This window comes from the organism of the source record quoted next, unplaced genomic scaffold, assembly GCF_019419815.1.
Source record: "Pyrus x bretschneideri cultivar Hongxiangsu unplaced genomic scaffold, Pyrus_bretschneideri_v1 Contig1, whole genome shotgun sequence".
In the NCBI taxonomy this organism is placed as follows: domain Eukaryota; kingdom Viridiplantae; phylum Streptophyta; class Magnoliopsida; order Rosales; family Rosaceae; genus Pyrus; species Pyrus x bretschneideri.
In genome coordinates this window covers 15,626,644-15,647,735 of record NW_025999390.1, presented here as the reverse complement: position 1 = coordinate 15,647,735, position 21,092 = coordinate 15,626,644, and the positions used below count along the sequence as shown (strand labels likewise).

The window sequence follows — 21,092 nt, the reverse complement described above, 5'->3', positions numbered from 1 at the left end:
CTAGGGAGCTTTAGAACGTCTTCACAAGGCTCGGAGAAGAAAAACAAAGTGTTTTGGACGTCGGGAAGTTGAGTTTAGCTAGTTTCAAATTTGGCCGGATTATCGTGGGTTTTTCCGGCGAGATTCCGTTGGATTTAAGTCCCAAAAGTGGTAAGGTTTTGTTCTACTTGTTGTAAGCTTCATTTTGGTACAAATTTCATGGAATTTGATTAAGAATTGAAGAAGATATGAAGTTTTGAAGTTTTTCCAAAAACCGGCGAAAATTCAAGTTGCAAACGGTGACGGACGGCAGCAACCGGCGAGACTCATTGGAGAAGACGAAGAATATTCCGTCAACTTTGACGGAATATACTAACGACGTCAGGTATATATAATGGTATATTCCATTTTTTGACAGAATATTCCCTAACGCCGTTAGGGTCTCAGTCCGTGTGCCAGGCACATGCCTACGCGTGGCGGCGCGTGGGTGGTCAGAAAATTATTTTAAAAATATGGGGATGTTCGTGAGGTTGAGTAGATCACGTTGGTATATTCAAACACCCCATTTGAGCATTGTATGAGAAGTTATTACCTAATTTTGGTTATGTGCTTTAAATTAACGTTTATATAGTTGTTTCACATATAGGTGAGACCTATCCTCAGGACGAGCGCAATCAATCGAGGCTTGGGGGCTACGACCCTTCCACATACCAGTGAGTAGGCTTTTGGTTTTCCGTATATACTTATATACTTGAGATTTTTCCCAGAAAATCGATTTAAATGAATTATGTTTGAAATGTCATGCAAAGTATCTGCCTATTTTACTCATGCATTAGTAGTTGCATATATTTATGATTGGTGTTGCGAACACACATGTAAGTGCCAGATAAGTTTATAGATTATGGTTGTGAGATTGATGATTATGTGAGATGTGTTGTGAGCTCATAAACATGCACCCCGGTGTTAGTGCTGCCGCCCAGAGTTAGGGCACAGTCCTTCATGTGATATTCATCTCCCGCACCATACGCTCACCTTGGATCCAAGTTAGGTGCACAGTTCTGTCGTACAGACCAGTATAGGTGGTTCTGACTCATAGGTGACTCGCAATTATTCACACAATCTTCACGTGATCGTAGCACTTGAGCGTATTTATTTACACCCAGTCATGTCGTACAGACCACTTAGGTGGTTCCGACTCCTGTGCAGGTATATTTGTTGAGATGTGGATTTGAGTCATACAGGTCACGTTAAGTGACTCCGGCTAGATGGATGAGCTCTAGATTTAGCCGTACAAGTCACGTTAAGTGACTCCGGTTGATATATCATTTGCATTGATTTATATCACCTGGTTTACATATATTTTTATGCTGAGATATTTGACATGGCATATTGGTGAATTTTGCTATTCTGAGCATGGTTGTGGTATATATATATATTCTATTTTCTGAAAAATTATACAGGTTTTACGAAAAGGGGTTAGAACTTTTGAGAATGAAATAATTTTGAAAAGCTTTGTTTTTGCCCACTCACACTTTCTATTTGGCGCCCCTCTAGGTTCTAACTAGGAGTTATCGTTGGTGGCATATGAGGATTCCAGTGGTGGTTCTGACAAATTTCACAAATGTAGGATCATCTTTGGGTGTTGTTTAATTAGTATTTGTCCAGTCGGACTGCACTTAGGCTATTTATACTCTAATTGTGTATTTCACACTTAATCTCGCACTACCATGTTATCTTAGCGTGTACAGCTAGTTGTTGGTTTTTATTTATTCGCATTTCTATTATTATTATTGCTTCCGCACTGTGCACATGGCTACATCACCCTTACGTGACAACCAACATGCCTTGATTTTGGTCGGGGTGTGTCAGCTAGCCCATTGTGAGGTTAAGTTCACCCCTCCCCCTTAGTGTAGATAATATTGTTTGTTAAAAAAAAAAAAAACAATCATTTGACAACTAATTTAAAGTAATTTAATCACATTATTATTAGCGTGCGAAAGACTTTTTTTATAACCTGCATAACACGCCTCTTAAGATGTTTTGAACGTGTTTAAAAATAGAGAAAATAATATTTAATAAACAACTGATTGAATCACATTATTGCTAGCTCATTGTGAGGCTAAACCCACTCCCTCCCCTTTAGTGTAGATAATATCGTTTGTTAAAATAAAAAATAAAAATAAAAATAAAAAAAAGAAAAAGAAAAAAACAATCATTTAACAATTAATTTAATCACATTATTATGTGAATGATCTTTTTTATATCTGACATTACACGATTCTTAAGATGTTTTGAACGTGTTTAAAAATAGAGAAATTGAATCATATTATTGCTAACCTATTGTGAGGTACTTGTCACATCCCGGCTCGAGGTCCATCACATCCCGGACCCGCTCCACTACTGTAGCACGATATTGTCAGCTTTGGGCCCCGACCACGCCCTCACGGTTTTGTTTCTGGGAACTTACACGAGAACTTCCTAGTGGGTCACCCATCATGGGATTGCTCTTGTGCGCTACTCGCTTAACTTCGGAGTTCCGATGGAACCCGAAGCCAGTGAGCTCCCAAAAGGCCTCGTGCTAGGTAGATATGAGAATATACATATAAGGCTTACAGGATCCACTCCCTTGAACGATGTGGGATGTTACAGGTACTAATTAAAAAAAAACAAAAAAAAAACAAACAAACAAACCACCAAAAAATTAATTATTAAAAAAATACTTTTAAAATGATGAAAATGCCCCTGCCTTATTTGATGCATTATTTTGGGATGCCTTTGAAGTTTTTTGTCGTGGGGGCATTTTGTCAAAATGTTTAAGCTTGGTGACACCAAAATCACTAGTCACCTTTTTCATTGGCTTTATATATATATATATATATATATATATATATATATATATATATATATATTAAAATTTCTAGAGTTGAGTCAAAATTAGCTTCATCAAGGTCTCCAAGCGAGTGGGAGCAAAAAACCCAAGATTTGTGCCCCATACCTCTCCATTTAATGTATTTTGGGTGAAAATTTTTGGGATTTTGAATTTGGGGTGAGAATGTGAGAGTGCAACCCACCCCAGATGGATAGGGAAAGCAAGTGGTGGCATAGGCCTCGGCTTGTTGTTGCAGCACGTGAGTAGAAGAAGGCAAGCCACCCGCATCAAATGCAACATGGCAGACATTTTGCCAACGTCCGAGCGCACCAGCAGCTGCCTTTCTACGCTTGTTGTTGAGATCCAATGCCTAGCGTGCATTCCTAGGTTATGATCCAGTGTGGTGTGCCCTCCCCCATCAATTTCCAACGAGTTTTCATTGTGTGGCTCATATTTTTTTACTGTTCAACGGTTATTTCTAAAATCCAATAGTTCAAATTAATTTTATCAATTTTAACTGTAAAAATAAAATAAAATTCAACAACTCAAATTTAAATCCAATAATCAAGATAATATTACTAATTAAAGTAAATCAAATCCTACTCTAAGAACTCCTCCAAAACTCTTTAAGTACCCATCAATTTGTTCATTAATCAATAAAAAATCATTTTTCTCATAGTTCACTAGCAAATTTCTTCAGTCATTTCATTCTCCTTTCAAATTTAACTCATATGGCAGATAAAGAGAGCGATAGAAACACCAATTGACTTCCTAAGATATTGCCTTATGCATAGTTTGGGTGTCGATTACCCAAGATGGTTCTATTGGTCACTTTCAAACAATTGATACGATGTGAGGGCATATTTACAAAAGGTTCTCACCAACAATCCATGCATTGTAGGGGAAAACCTCGACTACAAGGAGGAAGTAAGTCTCGCTTCAAAACTTTGAACCAACAATGTCAACTATGGAGTTCATCTGTAAGTGTCAAATATCGTAATTCAGCAAGTGGTACCAACATAGAAGATATGGTAAGTTTACATCTTTAAATGTTACAATTTTAATTGTATTAATATTTTCATCTTATTAATTTTCCTTTACAATATGCGTAGGAGTAGAAAGCATACCGATTGTTTGAAGCCAGAAATAAGTCATGCAACCATGCAAAATTCAAGTTGCAACAAGCTTGGAGGTTTTCAAAAATTCTCCAAAGCGGGTCGAGCTTGGAGGGAGCAACGAGTAGAAGGACTTTTTATAGTTCCACAGATGGAGTGCATTTGGGAGAAGTGGTCGAGCCAGCTGTAACGCCACTCCCAAGGTTGGACGCAATATACAGAAGGAAGCAAAGAGAAAGGGAAAAAATGATGAGTCTTCTTATATTCAATAATCTGGTGATACTTGTGTCAATTAGTTCAACAAGGACGATAAAAGAGCAAGGATGCAATTGCTTAAAAAGAATAAAAATAGGAGAAAATTAAGGAGGATGATCCACTCCAATATACTCCAATAAAGAGGAGGTATTGGCAAGTTAAACAAGAAGCAATTACTGCACAGAAATCGAACTCGGATTCAGACACCTTGTCCTATCATTCCAGTCCATATATCTTGGAAAGTGACTATTGTCTTTTTTTTTAGTAATTTTATTTGTGTAACATGCTTTAAGTATTCTTGTGCAATCCTTTTTCTTATTCATGTAATGTTATTAATTTTAATTTTGGATTTTAGATTTTTTTTTACATTAAAATGTTCGTAAAAATAAAACAAGATAGATTATACAAATACTAATTCCAAGATTGTTAGCAAAAAAAAAAAAAAAAAAAATCAATGAACTACAAAAGTTTAACAAATTATAAAGTTGGGAATAAGATTTATAAGCCCCTTATTGTTGGAGGAAAGAACTACCTAACCTCGTACGTATAGATGAACCGTTGAAAATATAGGGCTAAAATTTGGGATTTCTTTTTCTTAGTTTTGAAAAAGTATATAGCAATTTTATGATTCATCACTTTTTAAAATGTATTTACCAAATTTATGCATAACTATTTCACTTTCTACACGCAAAAATAACTTACATGACACAAGTACACAATCATCGTGGTGTTCCGTGTCAATGTTTAAAGACAGGTGTAAACTTTTTGTCTACATGGTTGTATTATTGACACAAATCGATTGAATGACTATATGTTCGTGTCATATAAGTTTCTCTTCTTACACAACCTCTATTCCTTTAGTCTTTAGATGTTGGATTCAGACACCCTGTCCTATCATTCCAGTCCATATATCTTGGAAAGTGATTATTGTCTTCTTTTTTTTTGTCATTTTATTCGTGTAACATGCTTTAAGTATTCTTGTGTAATCCCTTTTGTTATTCATGTAATGTTATTAATTTTATTTTAAGAATTTGATTTTTTTTACATCAAAATGTTCATAAAAATAAAACAAGATAGATTATACAAAAACTGACACACCCCGACTCTAGAATGTCTCATGAGGCAATGTGATGCTACGGTGGAGTCAAGCCCGGGATGTGGTGGGGGCCCGAGCGGAATGTGACAAAAACTAATTCCAAAATTATTAGCAAAAAAAAAAAAAAAAAACAAATCAATGAACTACAAAAGTTTAACAAATTATAAAGTTGGGAATAAGAATTATAGGCCCTTTACTGTTGGAGGAAAAAACTGTCTAACCTCATACATATAGATGAACAATTGAAAATATAGGGCTAAAATTTGGGATTTCCTACCCTTGGGTTGGAGAAAGCCTTAGGATTTTTAGGATTGTTTTGAGTATGAAGCACTTATACTCGCAAGTGTTTAAGTAGGAGCGTTTTTATTAGGAACATATCAGATTTTTTCTTAATTTTGAAAAAGTATATAGCAATTTTATGATTCATCACTTTTTAAAATGTATTTACCAAATTTATGCATAACTATTTCTCCTTCTACACACAAGAATAACTTACATGACACAGGTACACAATCAATATGATGTTCCGTGTCAATGTTTAAAGACATATGTAATCTTTTTGTCTACATGTTTGTATTATTGACACAAATCGATAGAATGATCATATGTTCGTGTCATGTAAGTTTCTCTTCTTACACAACCTCTATTCCTTTAATCTTTAGATGTTGGAATGATCATGTGCATAAAGTACAAAAAAAGTTTTGTAAAATTACTCACATATGCTTTTATTTCCGATAAAAAATTGGTTATGTCCTGATTTATCTTCTCAATTTCTTGGAACAAAGCCGAATTAAGATATGGTTCCAGAAAAGAGAAAGACTTACATGATGGATACATCATTACATTGTCATGGTGCCATCTTATGCCAATGAATAAACATGTGTAAATTTTTTATTTACAAATTATTGTTTTATACAAACCATCACGTGATGATGTACGATCTCCTGTAAGTTGTCCCTATAAAGGCATAGGGTTATAGCTCAATGCATTTTTTAGGATGAATTGGCAATTTAGTCATTGAATTATCACCTGAGTGAAAATTAGGTCTCTAAACTGAGTGAAAATTAGGTCTCTAAACTGATTTTTTTTCAAAAAAATCAGTCCTTAAATTATAAAAACCTACCAATTGGAGAAAGGAACAACTAGTATGAACGCCTAACATTGACAAACACATTCAGCTCACCCACGTCTAAAGCTCACTTCATGGTCCAACAATGGAAATAGAATAATACTTACATTTTCCCTATTGGGGGAACGCACATATCTTTGCGAATAAGGTATCTTTCCCGTTTAAACTTTATAATTGAAACCATTTAATTTCTTAATCTTCGTATGAAGATCATCCCTACGAAAATATTATTTGAATTGAAGGTCATTTAGTCGTTAAAATATATATATATATATATATATATAAATTGACGGTTTGTCATGAGTATGTTATTTGGTGCTAATACTGTCGATTTGTTCCATCTCCGAGTGAATGTTTTTTTTTTCTTTTGGGTAGAAATGATCTTCAAATGAAAATTAAGAAGTTAAATATTCCGATTAAGAAATTTGTAGACTAAATATACGTTATTCGGAAAAAACGAAAGATGTGCATTCCCCAGAAGGAAACACAAGTATGATCCATAAAAATATATTTAACCCCCCAACATAAGTTCTAAGCCAAAAATTCAATCCCCCTTGTAAGTTCTAAAGCCAAACCATAAAACATCAAAGTTTTACAAAAATAATATCCCTTGTTCCTGAAAAGTTTAGGGGATGAAAGGTTACCCCATCCACATCCAGGGACAGTGTATACCACAAGTTTCTGAGGACTTACAAAGGGGGTTTTAGTTTTTTTTTGTTTGTTTGTACAAATCACCCACCAAGATGGATTGTCAGCAGTGAGACTCGGATCTAAGTCTTGGTTTAGCAAAGAGAACAATTATTATCAACTCAACAAACCATCGTAGACTTACAAAAGTAATATCAAGCAAATGGAAAGAATGTACAAGTTAGTGTTGACATTTTTTTTATATTATTTTTTTTATTAAAAAGATAAAATAATTATAATAAATTTATCTAAATTACAGAGAAATAGATTCAAAATTACGTGTAGAAAATAGAGCACATTTATCTAATTAATGTGTCTAAACCTCGGGTCTGCGTCTACATCTTTGACTCCCTCCCCCTCAACTGTATACCCCGTCAATCAAGTATTAGGTTGTTGTCAAAATCTTCAAGAGTGTGGTGTGTTCTCCACGTTCTTTACTTACGCATCAACGTAGAATGTCAGCTTCCTTCTCCTTCGACCACGGCATGCTTTGACTTGCGAAGGTGCCACGAGACCTCAAAATATTTAATTGTCGACGTGGTGTCTTTGGACAAAGATAATTTAAGGAAAATAATTACATATGTTAAGGTGAGGTATTTCCTTAAAAGTAAAGGATGGTACAATGTATTTTATCTTCTCAATAAACTTGGAAGATGTTATGTGTTTTACCTATTTTGACAAAAGGTGTTTTAACCTTTTCAAGAGATTAGGTTAACCAAATATCATACGAATTTGTGAAAGACTTGTAACTTAAATGATTAGAACTGTACTCGTGCATTCAATTCTACATTCGAACTTCTTATCCTCTAATATCGCTTGCATAAAAAAAATTACACCATCTAATTCCAAAACTAATGTATTTTCAAGTTGTCCAACCCTCAAGGAAATATAAAAATCCGAAAAAAAAAAAAAGGTTTTTTATCCAAAATAGTTATTGTGATTGGCATAATTACTCACTTTAGTCCCTAACAATGAGAATTAATAGAAGAAGTCTTTGAGTTTGTCCACTGTAAATGATTTTGATTTTTTTGTAAAAAATCTGTCGATATCCTCATTAAATTGTCACGTGAATAACCGTGTGATCACTTTTTAAATAGATTTTTGTCAGACTCAATAATCACTTCTTTTTATTATCAATTACTAAACTGAGGAGTATCAATCTCAAAAATTATTTTAACTAAAAATTCAAGAAAATTTTTATATAAATTGCCCAAAAGGGTCATATGAAATGAAAGGCCAGATAAGAATTAGCGCATTTTCGCGGGTCTTACCAAATATGACGTCATAATTGAAATTTACAAAATTTGGAAAACCCAAAACAACCAATTAGCTGTCTCTGTCGATTCCCGACGCTCCCCAAACCCAGTCACCCAATTCGATTCATATAAGACCACCAAGTTACCAACACCCACCCACACTCGAAGCGACGACGCATCGCCTCTAATCTTCTTCCCGGTTTCAAAAATTAGGGTTTCAATTTCCAAAATTTGTATAAATCGGACCGGTAATTTTACAAATTTGTAGGAAGAATTTTGTGTAAATTGAGATTATGAGAATGAATTTGAAGCGGTCGAGGAAATCGAATTCGGTATCTTGGGCTTCTGGACCCGATCTTCGTCAGGTATAATCGCCGATTCTTCTGAAACCTTTTCTTGCGTTTTTCCCAGAAAAGTTGTTCCTTCTTTCTTTTGATTCGATTTTTTCTGTTTGGCGGCTGAGAAAATACCCCAATCGATCAGTTTTGTTCTTTCCCTTTGATTATTATTTTCCCAGATTTAATTAACGAAACTAAAACTCTTAAGATATGGTTGATTAAAGCTTTGCTTCTGGTTATTAATTTTTAATTATCGTTTTACTTGTTTTAATCTTTCTAATTGGATTTGGATACTCATTTGAAATCATCATCAGAAACTCATTGAAACTCAAAAAAGAAGAAATTTATTTGCAATATTGGACAAAAGCTTGGATTAATGAAAATATCAAGACCAAATATCCAAAATATTGTAAAAAAAAAAAGAAAAAGAAAAAGAAAAAAGAAAAAATGAGTTTATGTTAAGGATTAACAGAGTTATAGCATTAATCAACGGATCTAGAACAAGTATCAATAGGATTATACCATGAATCATTAGGATTAAGTTTGATTTCGTTGCAACAAAATCGTGCACGATGAAGTTCTTTAAACCAGTTGAACGATCTTACTGAAACTGCAATGCTGTTCTCTGTATTTTTTTTGTCAACAGAATTACTAACTAAGATCTTACAAGAATCAGCAGGTTTAAATCCTGTTTTAGTGTTATGATGTGTACAATTTATGACGTCGCGTGGCTATCTGTACACACTTGAGTAATACCATCACATGGTGTTACGATCCACCAATGGTACATTTATTAATACTTCATCCTGAAGCAAATAACCTGTCGCCCACCACATGTTATAATTTGGGTGGAATGGTAAACCCCGTGGCGAGTTTGTATGCATGTGGTCCACGTGGTGGGCGATGGTTAACTCATTTTGAATAAATTTGTAATATATAACGAGGTGTGATTTAACGTCTAGGCTTTTGAATAGGTAATAGCTCACTACTTAATCTACATAAGAGTTGTAGGGGATGCAAATTATCTTCTGCTAATGTTTTGAGTGCTCTGTAAACGAAAATGGTCAGTGAGAGCATGTATACTTTCTTGATCAGGCTTGTTTTTCCTTGCTGTTTGAATTCCAAGATTGGGCTGTCTTGAAATTTGCAGGACATACAATGAAATGCTGAACCGTCGTTTCAACATTTTCCTGCAGTCGGATGCTTTTTCTGGTTGTATAAATTTGATTCTCGAAGTTTATCTTTCCAATATCTTGTGGGAAATGCTACTGATTGTTTTAATTCATCTGTTCGTTGTGACCTGACTCGATGTTTTTCTGCCGGATAGGTAAAGCTGTTCTCTTCCGAAGATTGTCCTGTGGCCGTTGGCGTGAAATATCAACATCATCTTCAAGCAAAGGTGTCATATATGTCGCGTTCAGCTCCTATAGAACATGATTTTCCCCCCGGGTTTGAACGCTGTGTTCCTGTGAGACAACCAAAAGTGGAACGGCCACTCATCCGTCAGATTCAATGGAAATGCCCTTCCAAGGTGAGTAGGCGTTAGATCTTTTCTAAATTGTTGTTTAAGTATGCATGCGACGAGAATATATGGTCTGTAATCTGAGTCGAGGTATGCATTTCAATGGTGTTGTGTTTGTTTTATTTGAACAGTTTGTCGTGAATGATGCCTGGCAAGTGGCAGCAGGTGAGGAAAGTGAGGAAGTCGAGGCTCAAAAGTTGAGAGCGACGAGAGTGCTCGAAGCAGTTTATCCTCGTCTTTCTGCAATTCCCCCTAAGTAAGCATTCTATCTTGTATCTGGACGTATGTTTCACAGTCTTTTGTTCTTTTACATAAGGGAACCTGATCAGCTCTAATGTTTTATACAGCCCCTCTGTTTCTGCGGATGTAAAAGCTGAGCGTTGTGACGATAGGCTCACTCCATCTGCCCCCCTTATTCCAATTGAAGAAATTGAAGAAGAGTCCCAGAATTTACCATCATCTGATATGGAATTGGATTCCGATGTAGAATGTAAGCCACCAGCCTTGCCCCAAGGTCTGCCCACGTCTCCTCAGCAAATTGCCGATGATAAACCATCGCTAGGAAACTTACCTAGCCAAAATGCGGATGTGATTGCTGCTGCAGTCGCATTGACTGCAATCGTCGAAAGCACAGAGAAGGGAAGTTTGATTGATACTGATTTGCTCATTAAACTTCTAAGTGACCCGAAAATGATCCAGAAATTGATTAACGAACCCGGATCACCAGCCAAACTAGGAGATGCACCAACCAACTCCTTTACTGCACCCATGCCAAAGACAAAAGTTCCATCAGTTCCCTCATCTCTTCCAAAAACTGATATGCTAACGACTGCAGGTGGAAACTTGTTCCCTATGGCAGGTACAGTGGGACTGGGAACTACTATGAATGCAATCCCTCTTCAATCAGGTAGTGTTCAAATGTCCGGGTTGAACCGACCCGTACCATCACCACCCGTGCCCGTCCCAAATCAAATTCAAACACAACCCACCATCGGTGCAATGACTTATCCGAACAGAGCTCCATCACCGGCATTCCTCGTCAGGGAAGCCCCGCTCCCTCCGGCGAAGAATATCAACAACTGTAAGAACCTCATCATGCAACATGGAGCGGAAAAGCAAGGAATCCCGTACCCCTTTGTTGCACAAAAACAAAGTGGTAACAAATTTAATCTCTCGAAAGACATGAAAATGGCACGAAACTTTAAACCAGAAGGAAAGAAACCAAAGAAGCCAAAACAGTGCAAGTACTTTAAGGGCTCCAACGGATGCCGTAACGGCGTTAATTGCAAATTCCAGCATAACATGCCGCCTCAATGGGGTAACGGTAACCTTATTGGGGGCCGTATTGCAAAGAGAGCGAAACCTAATGGGGTTAATACCTTAAGGATGTGAAAATCCTATAAAATTTGGAGCGCCATTTTTAATTTCTGTACAGTTTGCACACTGAAACTTGGGGCGGTTGGGAACCCGAGACACAGGCTATAGGGTTAGTTTTCAAATTTTGTATTTGTAGGCGACCACTGAGTAGATTTTTGGCATTTTTTTGAGATTAATGAAAAATTGGTGTTTTTATTGTCGTGGTGCTTGCTTCACAAGGGAATTGCCCCCAAATGTATAATGTTGAACAAGGACAAATAAGTAATTTCAGATTTAACGTATATTTTCAACATTTGAATTAAGTGAATCCAATATTTTTAGTCCGAACCCCTCTTAGGGCATATGTTTACGTAAAAAAAATGGAATTGGAAGAAATTAGTATCGATTAAGATCACGTGTTTAATCAAAATCAAGGAATAAGCGAGAGAAAGGGTTTATATTCCCTTTCATCCTTATTCTTTTTCATGTATTCTGATTTATGATTTCTTCAACTTCAAGTAAATATGTTATTAGAGTAGTGATATTCTTCTTTGCTTGCAAGTTTAACTCACAAAAACAATAAGTTTGATACCTAACTATTATTGTTGAGTCCTGTGGTTTATCTCAAATTCCCTCTGATAGTTATTGTTGAATCAGCAAAAGAAAATAAAGAGAGCAATCTTTTGTAAGTTGTATTGACTTTTTAATTGGAGATGAGAATTTTCTCTATTAACTTATTTATGAAAATAGGGTAATGCGTGTATATATATATTGACTTGTGGCAAAATATGAAATCATTTAATTGGTATAAGTCAAATTTCTAATAAGTATTCAAACTTTTTCATATTTTTTAAATCCTTAATTAATTATCAAATAATTGATGAATAATAATTTATTTTGATGTTACTGTCATCTCTAAATCATTATTTATTTGGTATAATAGGGGCTGGGAGTCCAAAACACACAACCAGAACACATTTTTTAATCGAATTTCTTACTTTTTAATATATTTTTTTTCCAGTCTCGTAACCATTTCTGTGGTTTCACATAGCAATCCAGAAACCCGCGTTTGGAAGAAAACAACGCATGTGATGTTGTGAACAAATCTAAATTTTAACGACTTTTAATTCCCCAAGTGACATATATAATTGGGACAAAAACCAGCAAACTTGGGAGACGTATAGTTTGAGCTCCAGGAGACATTCTTGATATTCCACCACCTCATCTGAACTTGGGAAAAGATACGAAACTGGTTTGTGGCAGTTGTGTGGTGCTGAAAAATCAAAACCCTAATTTCACAAATAGAGAAATGAACCCACCATGTCTACCCACCTCTACCTGTCCCACTTTCCCAACACAATCTGTTTCCTGCATTCAAATTAACCAAATTTATGTGGGAAAGCCCCATTTCAGATTAAGATCGCAGCAGCACTGTGGTTTTCGCAAGATCAGAGAAAGAGACTCGTATCAGAAAATTTTTTGTGGCTGACTAATATATTCCATTCAAATTCAGCCATATGTTGGATTTTAGTTTCTCTCACATTCATTAATCTTAAATGTTTTGCTGGTAAAGATCTAAAATGTTGGGTTCTCTATGATTTGTCAATTTTTATGTATTGGTAGGGCGCATGAAACCCTAAGTGAAAGGAAAGTTAAATGCAAGAACAAGATATCCTCCGGCAATTCATTAATTCATGAAGGGAGTCCAGGGGCTTAATTAGTTAAATGTATGAAGCATGTTGTAAACCCATTCGGACAAATGACAAGTGTGTTAATTTGGTGTATCATCTTAATAAGATTGTAAAACAAATTTAATTACGTATTGTTGTATGCAATTGCATGCCACAAATTCATAAATTTTATATATAAAAAAGTTAATTTTGTAGCTGATGCTGAAATTCCTTTGGAACACGAAGCACACATATTTAGCCACAAATATATTAATTGGGACGAATTGTGTCTTAGATTTAGAAGGGTTAGTTATGAGATTAGGTAGGTTATAGGGGTTCATGTAGTACATTTTACCCAAGCTTGGTTAACTTGTCACTAGACCATGATGAGTGACACTTTCATTGACTTAAAACTTTTTATTAGTTACGATTAAGTAATAAGTTAATAATCCGAATGCACTTTTTCATTTGTGTGTCCGGATCATTTTTTGATAATTTTATTGTGGATAATAATGTACAGAGAGGTTCTTTTCAATGTACGTTGTAATAGTAAGCAAAATGATTTGAAGTGCACAAAAAGGGATTATTTAGAAGAACTAAACTGGAAAAGGTAAAACCGATTGATATGAATGGCAAAATGGATCAATCAACTTAATAATCAATTAAGGGGAATAGCAAAATCGATCAATCAACTTAATAATCAATTAAGGGGAACCTATAGCTATGTTCCAGTTTGAATCCTAATAACTAATGGTGTTTAGAAAAAGATGATGTGAAAGATTATGGCGTCTTTCTTTGATCACAACACTCTCTCATGTGAGCTTTGTCTCCTTGATTATATATAGCAGAGTGTCAGGTTAGTTACCAATCCCTTTCTACCAAAATAAGGTTATATGCCTCTAAACGCAATTATTTTGGAATTTTGGAGATTAAGGAAATGAAAAGGAATTTGCACCGTCCAAGTATTATACGATAGCTAGATAGCAATAATCGATCCATCGTTAATGTATTAAGATCGTAATTAGGGTACGTACGTCTAATTAACGATGCAATTGATTAACTAAAGGATGATTAAGAGTCTCCTAACCACCAAGAACTTCAAAATGGACAATGAGACCCACTTGCATGTGCCTCTGAATGTACAAAAATGGAGTCCGATTAAGCATGCGCGTCACAGCTGCTAACCATTAAGCAGATTAGGTTTTGTACTAATGTTGGTTGAGTATCTTTTTAATATCTTCTTTTTTCCATGGCCTTTGAAGAAGATCGAATTTGTGGAGCATGATAGTGCTCTGTGGTTGGCACTTGGGTTAGGAACCATAATAAAAATAGTAGAGATCAACGGATTTGCTTAAGTTAGTGACTTCCACAAATTATGAAAAGGATCCTCGCCGGATCCTTTTCCTGGGGATCCAAGGGATCCCATAATTTCATCCGTTTATCGTACATCGTGCGATTAGAAATCATTTAAATTTTAAATTTTAAAATTAAATATAAATAGTACCTAACGAAAACTGACCGTATGATATACGATGAACGGATGAGATTACGAGATTCCACGGATCCCTAGGAAAATGATCCGGTGAGGAACCTTTTCCCCCAAATTATATGAAGTGGGTACTTCAACTTTGTACAATATAATTAATGATGCCGTGTGGGTGTCTCCAACTATCAAATAAGTACAAAGTTTGTATTATTTAGATCTTTAAAAAGCACTTGAAGTGCTTCTTACAAGAATCACATAACTAGGTGCTTCTTCTAGGAAGCACTTTAAGTGTTTTTAGAATTCAAAAAATACTTTCATAAAAAATGCTTTCAGTTATTTAAAAAACACTTCAAAACGAGCCGTAAGTGTGTGATCACGAAAAATAATATATAGGTCATTCTCACCTACAAATGATCCGTGCCATTTACACAAACCTTAATAAGTTGAAACCCCAAACCCTAACCAACAACTTCATTTTATCTCCAAAGTGAACCGATGGCTATGGAATTGGGTTTTGTTATGTCTTCTTTCCTGACGATTAACATTTTGCTTGACATAATGTTTATTAGTTATTAAGTGAACTTCCGTGGGGTTTAAATTAATTTGTTGAATATATACATTATTCTCCATTGATTTTAGTTTTCTGAGATAACTTTTCGTCTCCTTTAATTTATTCTCTCTATTGGTTTATTTACTGAAGCGTTAGTCTAAGTACGGTATCCTTTAAAAAGGACTAGAGTCATTTAACCCAAACGATGATTATGTATGTAATCATATTCATGCATAACATGCATCTCACATTGACAGTGTAATAAATGAATTTCAGAGTGTAAAAACCAATCTTGCTACAGTAATTAGAATGTAACTATGTGTTATTAACTATAATTAACCTTAATTACCATTATTATAAAATTTTAAATTGTAAACTTTGAGGATTATATGTGATCTTATTTTTCTTATATTCCAAACATTATGTTAACGTCAGTTGTAAACCCATTAAATATGAAGGTAGGGAGCCAAAAATAAATAATGACGATGGATAATTTCAAGATATCCACTCAGAATAACTTACTATATTGTAACAAGACTGTCGCCCGCGTATTTAAGTTGTTTGCATAATATTCTACCCGCTGCTCAGTAAAAATTATAATTCAAGATGGCCCTCGCGGCTCGTCGGGCTTGTCTGGAAGTCAGATTGACGTTTTGGTTTCTTCAAAACTCGTAGTTATTGTTGCAGGTTATCTTTTTTCATTATTTAATGGTAGACCCGTGTTACAGTTTCTTTGTTAAGCCAATTCATATGTGGCTAGCGAGTCTGGGAGACTTGCTTTTTGAGCGAGTTTCCTTAGCATTTTTCTTGAAGGATATATCAGTCAACTTTCATAGTGTTTATTGCATGAACTCCAACTTTTCTTACTAATGCAAGATAATTAAGGTGTTTAGTGGTAGAGCCAGGAATTTAAAGAAATGGGGTCAAAAAATAGCTTTAAAAAATCCATCATACTTTCATTTATAATTGTCCACGACATGTTCTCATATTTTGAAAACATCGTATCACAACATTATTATCAATAGAATCAAATACATCTTTCTTAATGTGCACAACCAAACTATCATTCAATCATTAATCACCCATCTTATTAAGATGTGGATTCTTCATAATTTTCATCACCGAGAAAACTCTTTCAACTGAAGCAGTTGCAAGAGTTAAAATCAAAGCTAATTTCACTAGCAAGTACACTAAGGGATACTGTCTGTTCCTCTTTGTCTCCGCCAACTTTTGTGCAAGGCTACTAATTCCTTTCAATGTAGAAAACTCATTATGCAAACGACGACGTATCTTTGTTAAATTAAAAGGTGTTAATTAAAAATTATTTTTTACTTTTTTAGGGATAAGTTTAGAAAAGGATAAGTTTACAAGTAAAAGGTTATTGGAATAAGTTTACAAGGCAGCGTGCTGCCGCAATGCTGCTGTTGCAGCGCTGCTATACGGGTTCATAAAATTTCCAAAAGGATAACTTGACAAGGTTATTGGGATCAAGGGATGCCAATGCCCCCGCATTGGCTCCGCTAGTGAAGTTGTCTAAACCTAGAGATAGAAGTCAAAACGAGACAGAACAGAGAGAGAGATTAATTAAAAAGGGAGATTTGGAGCTCCCCTTGAAGTCCTTCATTAAATGTCTTACTGAAGAAAAACTCCTTACATATGATCATAAGCATCATCAATATACAATCACTAACGTTAATAAATCACTGTCAATTAGAACCACCAAGTTTCGACGACATATACATCAATTTATATTACAAATTAATCTAAGGTTTGCATAATGCGTGAAAAAAGAATGACGCAGCTAGCAATAGGCTTCATTTCTGTTGCACATTCTGCAGAAACGCAAAAAAGAAAAACCCCTCCTTTTCTTTATCACCCAGACGACGATCAATTAATCAATATATTTGGTAGATTAGAGAGCGAAAAACGACTTCTTCGCAAGGAATAGTTAAACCCATGTCGTGGTTAAATCCAAACTCCTCCTCAGCTCTTTGGAGAAGAGTTTGGAACTCTGGATGCCCCAGCCATGAAATTGGGATAATATATCTGCTTCTGTTTTCACCGACATACACAGCAAAATGCCCCTTTGGCACATCGTCCGGAAGGCCACCTTCATTGTTGTACACATTTTTCTTCCCAAAGCTTGAGTATCTCTTCAGAATTTGCTTCAAAGCTGCTGTTTGAGGTAGCTTGTTTGATTTTTTGCTGATAGCCATTGTTGTGTTTGTGTAAAAGGTTTGAATAGTATTGTGTAATGGGTTGAGGGTATAGAGAGAGAGATGAGAGAGGAGGGGAAGTGTGTAAGATGATTTGATGGGGGAGATTGGAGGGCTGGGGAGGTATTTATATGAGGAGGGAGTGAATTAGGGAACTGGTTTTGTGAGCAAACAAGGCCATGTGATATGTGGGGGCAAAGAACAACCCACAAGTCAATTAGGGAAAACAGTGTTCAAGGGGCATGCATGGTTGCTAGCAACCCCATTGGGGCGGCTTGGCCTACCCTTGCTTCCCTCGAAATGTACACCATGGGACCCCTCTCTCTATCTCTATGTACTAGTTTAGTATCTACTCATACGAGTATTCTGTTACTCCTAATAATGTTTAAAATCTGTTTGATAATTGTTTTATTTTTTGTGTTGTTTGTCTTTCTAATTCAGAATTCAGATAGCATAAAGATAAAAGGAAGAAAGAAGATTGAAAGCCAGAGGAAAACAATAAACCACAATGGAATTTTACATAAGTGAAATCTAAAAAAATATATGATTTTCCTTTTCAGGTTTTTATTTTGTACATATTGACAAGCATTAACTTGTGAGTGGACATATTGACAAGCATTAACTTGTGAGTGGTTAATTTATAATGAATTAGATTGGTCTAGCTCAATAGGTTGGTTAATAAGTTTATAATAGCCAGATACAGTGCTTTGTTACTTGAATTTTTCTTTAACTTTTATTTGTAACTTTGAGACATTCATTGTATTCAATATACAAGAGATTTCATTTCTCTTTTCTTCTTCGTCTTCTATTTGATTCTCAAATCCTTCAATGCAGTTAAGAGTATACATTCTCTTTATTTTTCATCCTCCCACCCTTTTCTATTCTTTCTCCCTCTCCTTTCTACCATATGTTTTCTCTCCGTATTACTAAAACTAAAGTGATTATAAAATGGATATTAATTATTAATTGGAGGTTGAGGTCCCCTTTTAGAGAAATAGTTTGATCAGATGTTCAAATAGTTTTACTCATGCTGTATATATGAGCTTTGGAAAATTCGAGAATGTGTTTGTTCGAAGTTTCCTATCATGAACAGTGAATTGGCCGAAGAAAAATCTGTAAAGTTTTTCTCGATGGAAGGATCTGTCACACTCAACTCTCGTGTATTCCTCTCAACCTTAACGGCGCATATTCTTTCAATTAGGTTTCGTTTCATAGTCACCAATGCAGACAAGAATATTATATTATATAAAGTAAAAGTTATTGGTTGTTTCGAACTTTTATAATGTAAATATAGCATATACAGTAGCTAAAATTGGAGTTGCATAATGCATGCTCACATAACCTTCTTTTTATAAAATACAAACGATATTGGCAGAAAGAAAATTCAGACCTCGTATGACTACTTTGCTCTTAATTATATGAACCCTTTCCTCTATAAACTTGACAATTTTGTGTTCCATCCATTATAAATCAATCCTGAACTAAAACAGAATAACAAGAATGGATAATATGTAAGACAAATTCTCAAAAAAGATATAAAGAACAATGATTGAAGGAATTTTGAAACGAAAAATTATGGACGCCCTTCCAATTAAAGAGTAAGAAGTTAGCAACTAATGGTGATTGGATATTGATGGCATTTATTGGAGTGCATAATCATAGATCAGCAAAACATTTGGAGGAGATCATTCATTGCTGATAGATTATCAGCAGATCAGACTACGTTGATGGGGAAATATCATTTCAATTTTTTACGAATTATAATGTGTGGGGAAATAGCATACTAGAAGCTATTTTAAGAATAATAGTGAGTCAAGAAATGACATTTCAATCTTTTAAATTTTATAGTAGATGAAATTATAATTTAAATGAAAAAATAAGACACTGAATGGATCTAACAACTCTCTATTATAGTAAACTATTTTGCATGTCGCACCAACAAGGTAAAGAAATTGCGATGTCCCTTTATTTGGTAAACATTTTGGGTACATCCAATTCTTGGTCAAAAAATAAAGTGACTGTATTTATTTAATAGATGATGGGCATCCATGGTGCATACTGCGCATAACAAATTTGTTTGATAAATGTGGGAAGGAGGATTGAATATGCAGCCTCTTTTAGTTTTAAGAAAAGGAATACAACTAGACTAATATATATATGTAAATACGTCAATCTTCTTCTAAATCATACAATCCAAAAATTTAAGCCGTCTTTCCTTAACAACTTTCATTTTGTACTTTACAAATACAAAAACAATTAAAAAAAATTACGGAAATAAGATTTTTAAAGAGTAAAAGGTAACTAAATAGTTAACTCGATTAATAATTATCAACTATTGATCAAATACAGACGCTTAAGCTCAAAGTTGAGTACAACTCTTAACCTAAATTAGTTACTTAGTGACTATTACGAATAAAAGGCAAAATCTTCGTTTTTAAGTGCAATAGAACCCAGCTAACTGAAAAACAATATTAAATCCTTCAAGAACAAAGGGTCAAAAGATTTTTTGGTTGGCAACTGAACCAGAATTCTTTTTTCCAAAAGGTGGTCCAAATCCAAATAATGGTGTGGATTTACCTTTTTCTTCTTAGGTACCAAGCAAAGTAATCACGCATATATGCAATTACTCCATTGGATACAAGGCCATAAGATAAAAAGGTGGTGTTAGGTTTAAAGTTTAAACAGGTTGAGTATATGTTGTTCTCCATATCAAATGTTTGAGAACATAAAGCGTCTAAGTTTACTGCTCGTCTCATATTTATATTCTTCACCACCAAATCAACATCCTACTTCAATTTCTCGTCCTTGAACGGTCTATAAATAGATGTTTATATATTATCGTTTAAGGACAAATTGTGTCCACATGTGAGTGAAATGGTTAGAAGCCTTTTGTTTAAGACCCAATAGTGTGGCTTAAGAAATGATAGTTGCTAACTAAATACGTAAAGACTTGAGTGTCATCAAAATATAAACTTTATTTTCCTACGGCACTCAGGACGAGTGCTACAATGATTCAGAAATATGTTAGGATCTCGTCGATCTCAATAGGGGACCAAATGAACGCACATTTGTCTCACCGTTTTTTCTATGCTTGTCATGTACACAAAGCAACAGAAATAGCAACATACCAAACTCCCATGCCCAACAGGTTAAGGTCAGCCCAGTTGCCCTAAGCCCCCAAAACGGTGGGCAAACTTCTCTCAGTCACATCTTTTGGTGTTGCTTGCCGCCTTGTGGCACTGAAACTCATTGACAACCATAATTTTTTATAAACAAAAATAATAAAATTAAAATTCGTATAAAATTATCAAACTTTGTAGATGAATTCATTTACACACACACACATATGTATATACAGAGATAATTTGTAGGTGCACATGTTCAACTTGAGTTCCAAATGCGCAACGAGTTCTGGAAATGTCTCACCATTTAAGACTGCCCATGTTTACCTTTGTGATAAAACCAAAAGCGAAAAACCAGACCATACAAATACAAAGATGTATGCAGAAGGAGCTGCTGGTAAGTTAAAGACACATGTTCCTAATAAAATGAGCACCAGTTGTTACAG

At 35.0% G+C, this 21,092-nt stretch overlaps 2 protein-coding genes across 3 annotated transcripts; one reads left to right on the top strand and one right to left on the bottom strand.

Annotated features, from left to right (window-relative positions):
* Positions 1-8,518: 8,518 nt before the first annotated feature.
* Positions 8,519-11,822, top strand: LOC103966716 (zinc finger CCCH domain-containing protein 6). Of its 2 annotated transcripts, XM_048588738.1 has the most exons (5): positions 8,519-8,751; positions 9,875-9,936; positions 10,052-10,255; positions 10,378-10,502; positions 10,594-11,822. In XM_048588738.1, the coding sequence occupies exons 2-5, from the start codon at positions 9,925-9,927 to the stop codon at positions 11,636-11,638; spliced, it is 1,386 nt and encodes a 461-aa protein (XP_048444695.1). In that variant the 5' UTR covers positions 8,519-8,751; positions 9,875-9,924; the 3' UTR covers positions 11,639-11,822. The 2 variants fall into 2 exon arrangements, with proteins under 2 accessions (XP_048444695.1, XP_048444688.1); XM_048588731.1 differs by lacking the exon at positions 9,875-9,936 and having other exon boundaries at positions 8,521-8,751.
* Positions 11,823-16,888: 5,066 nt separating this feature from the next.
* Positions 16,889-17,617, bottom strand: LOC103966715 (auxin-responsive protein SAUR50). Its single transcript, XM_009379909.3, has one exon. It carries the CDS (start codon positions 17,522-17,524, stop codon positions 17,204-17,206), a length of 321 nt encoding a protein of 106 aa, XP_009378184.1. The 5' UTR covers positions 17,525-17,617; the 3' UTR covers positions 16,889-17,203.
* Positions 17,618-21,092: the final 3,475 nt, after the last annotated feature.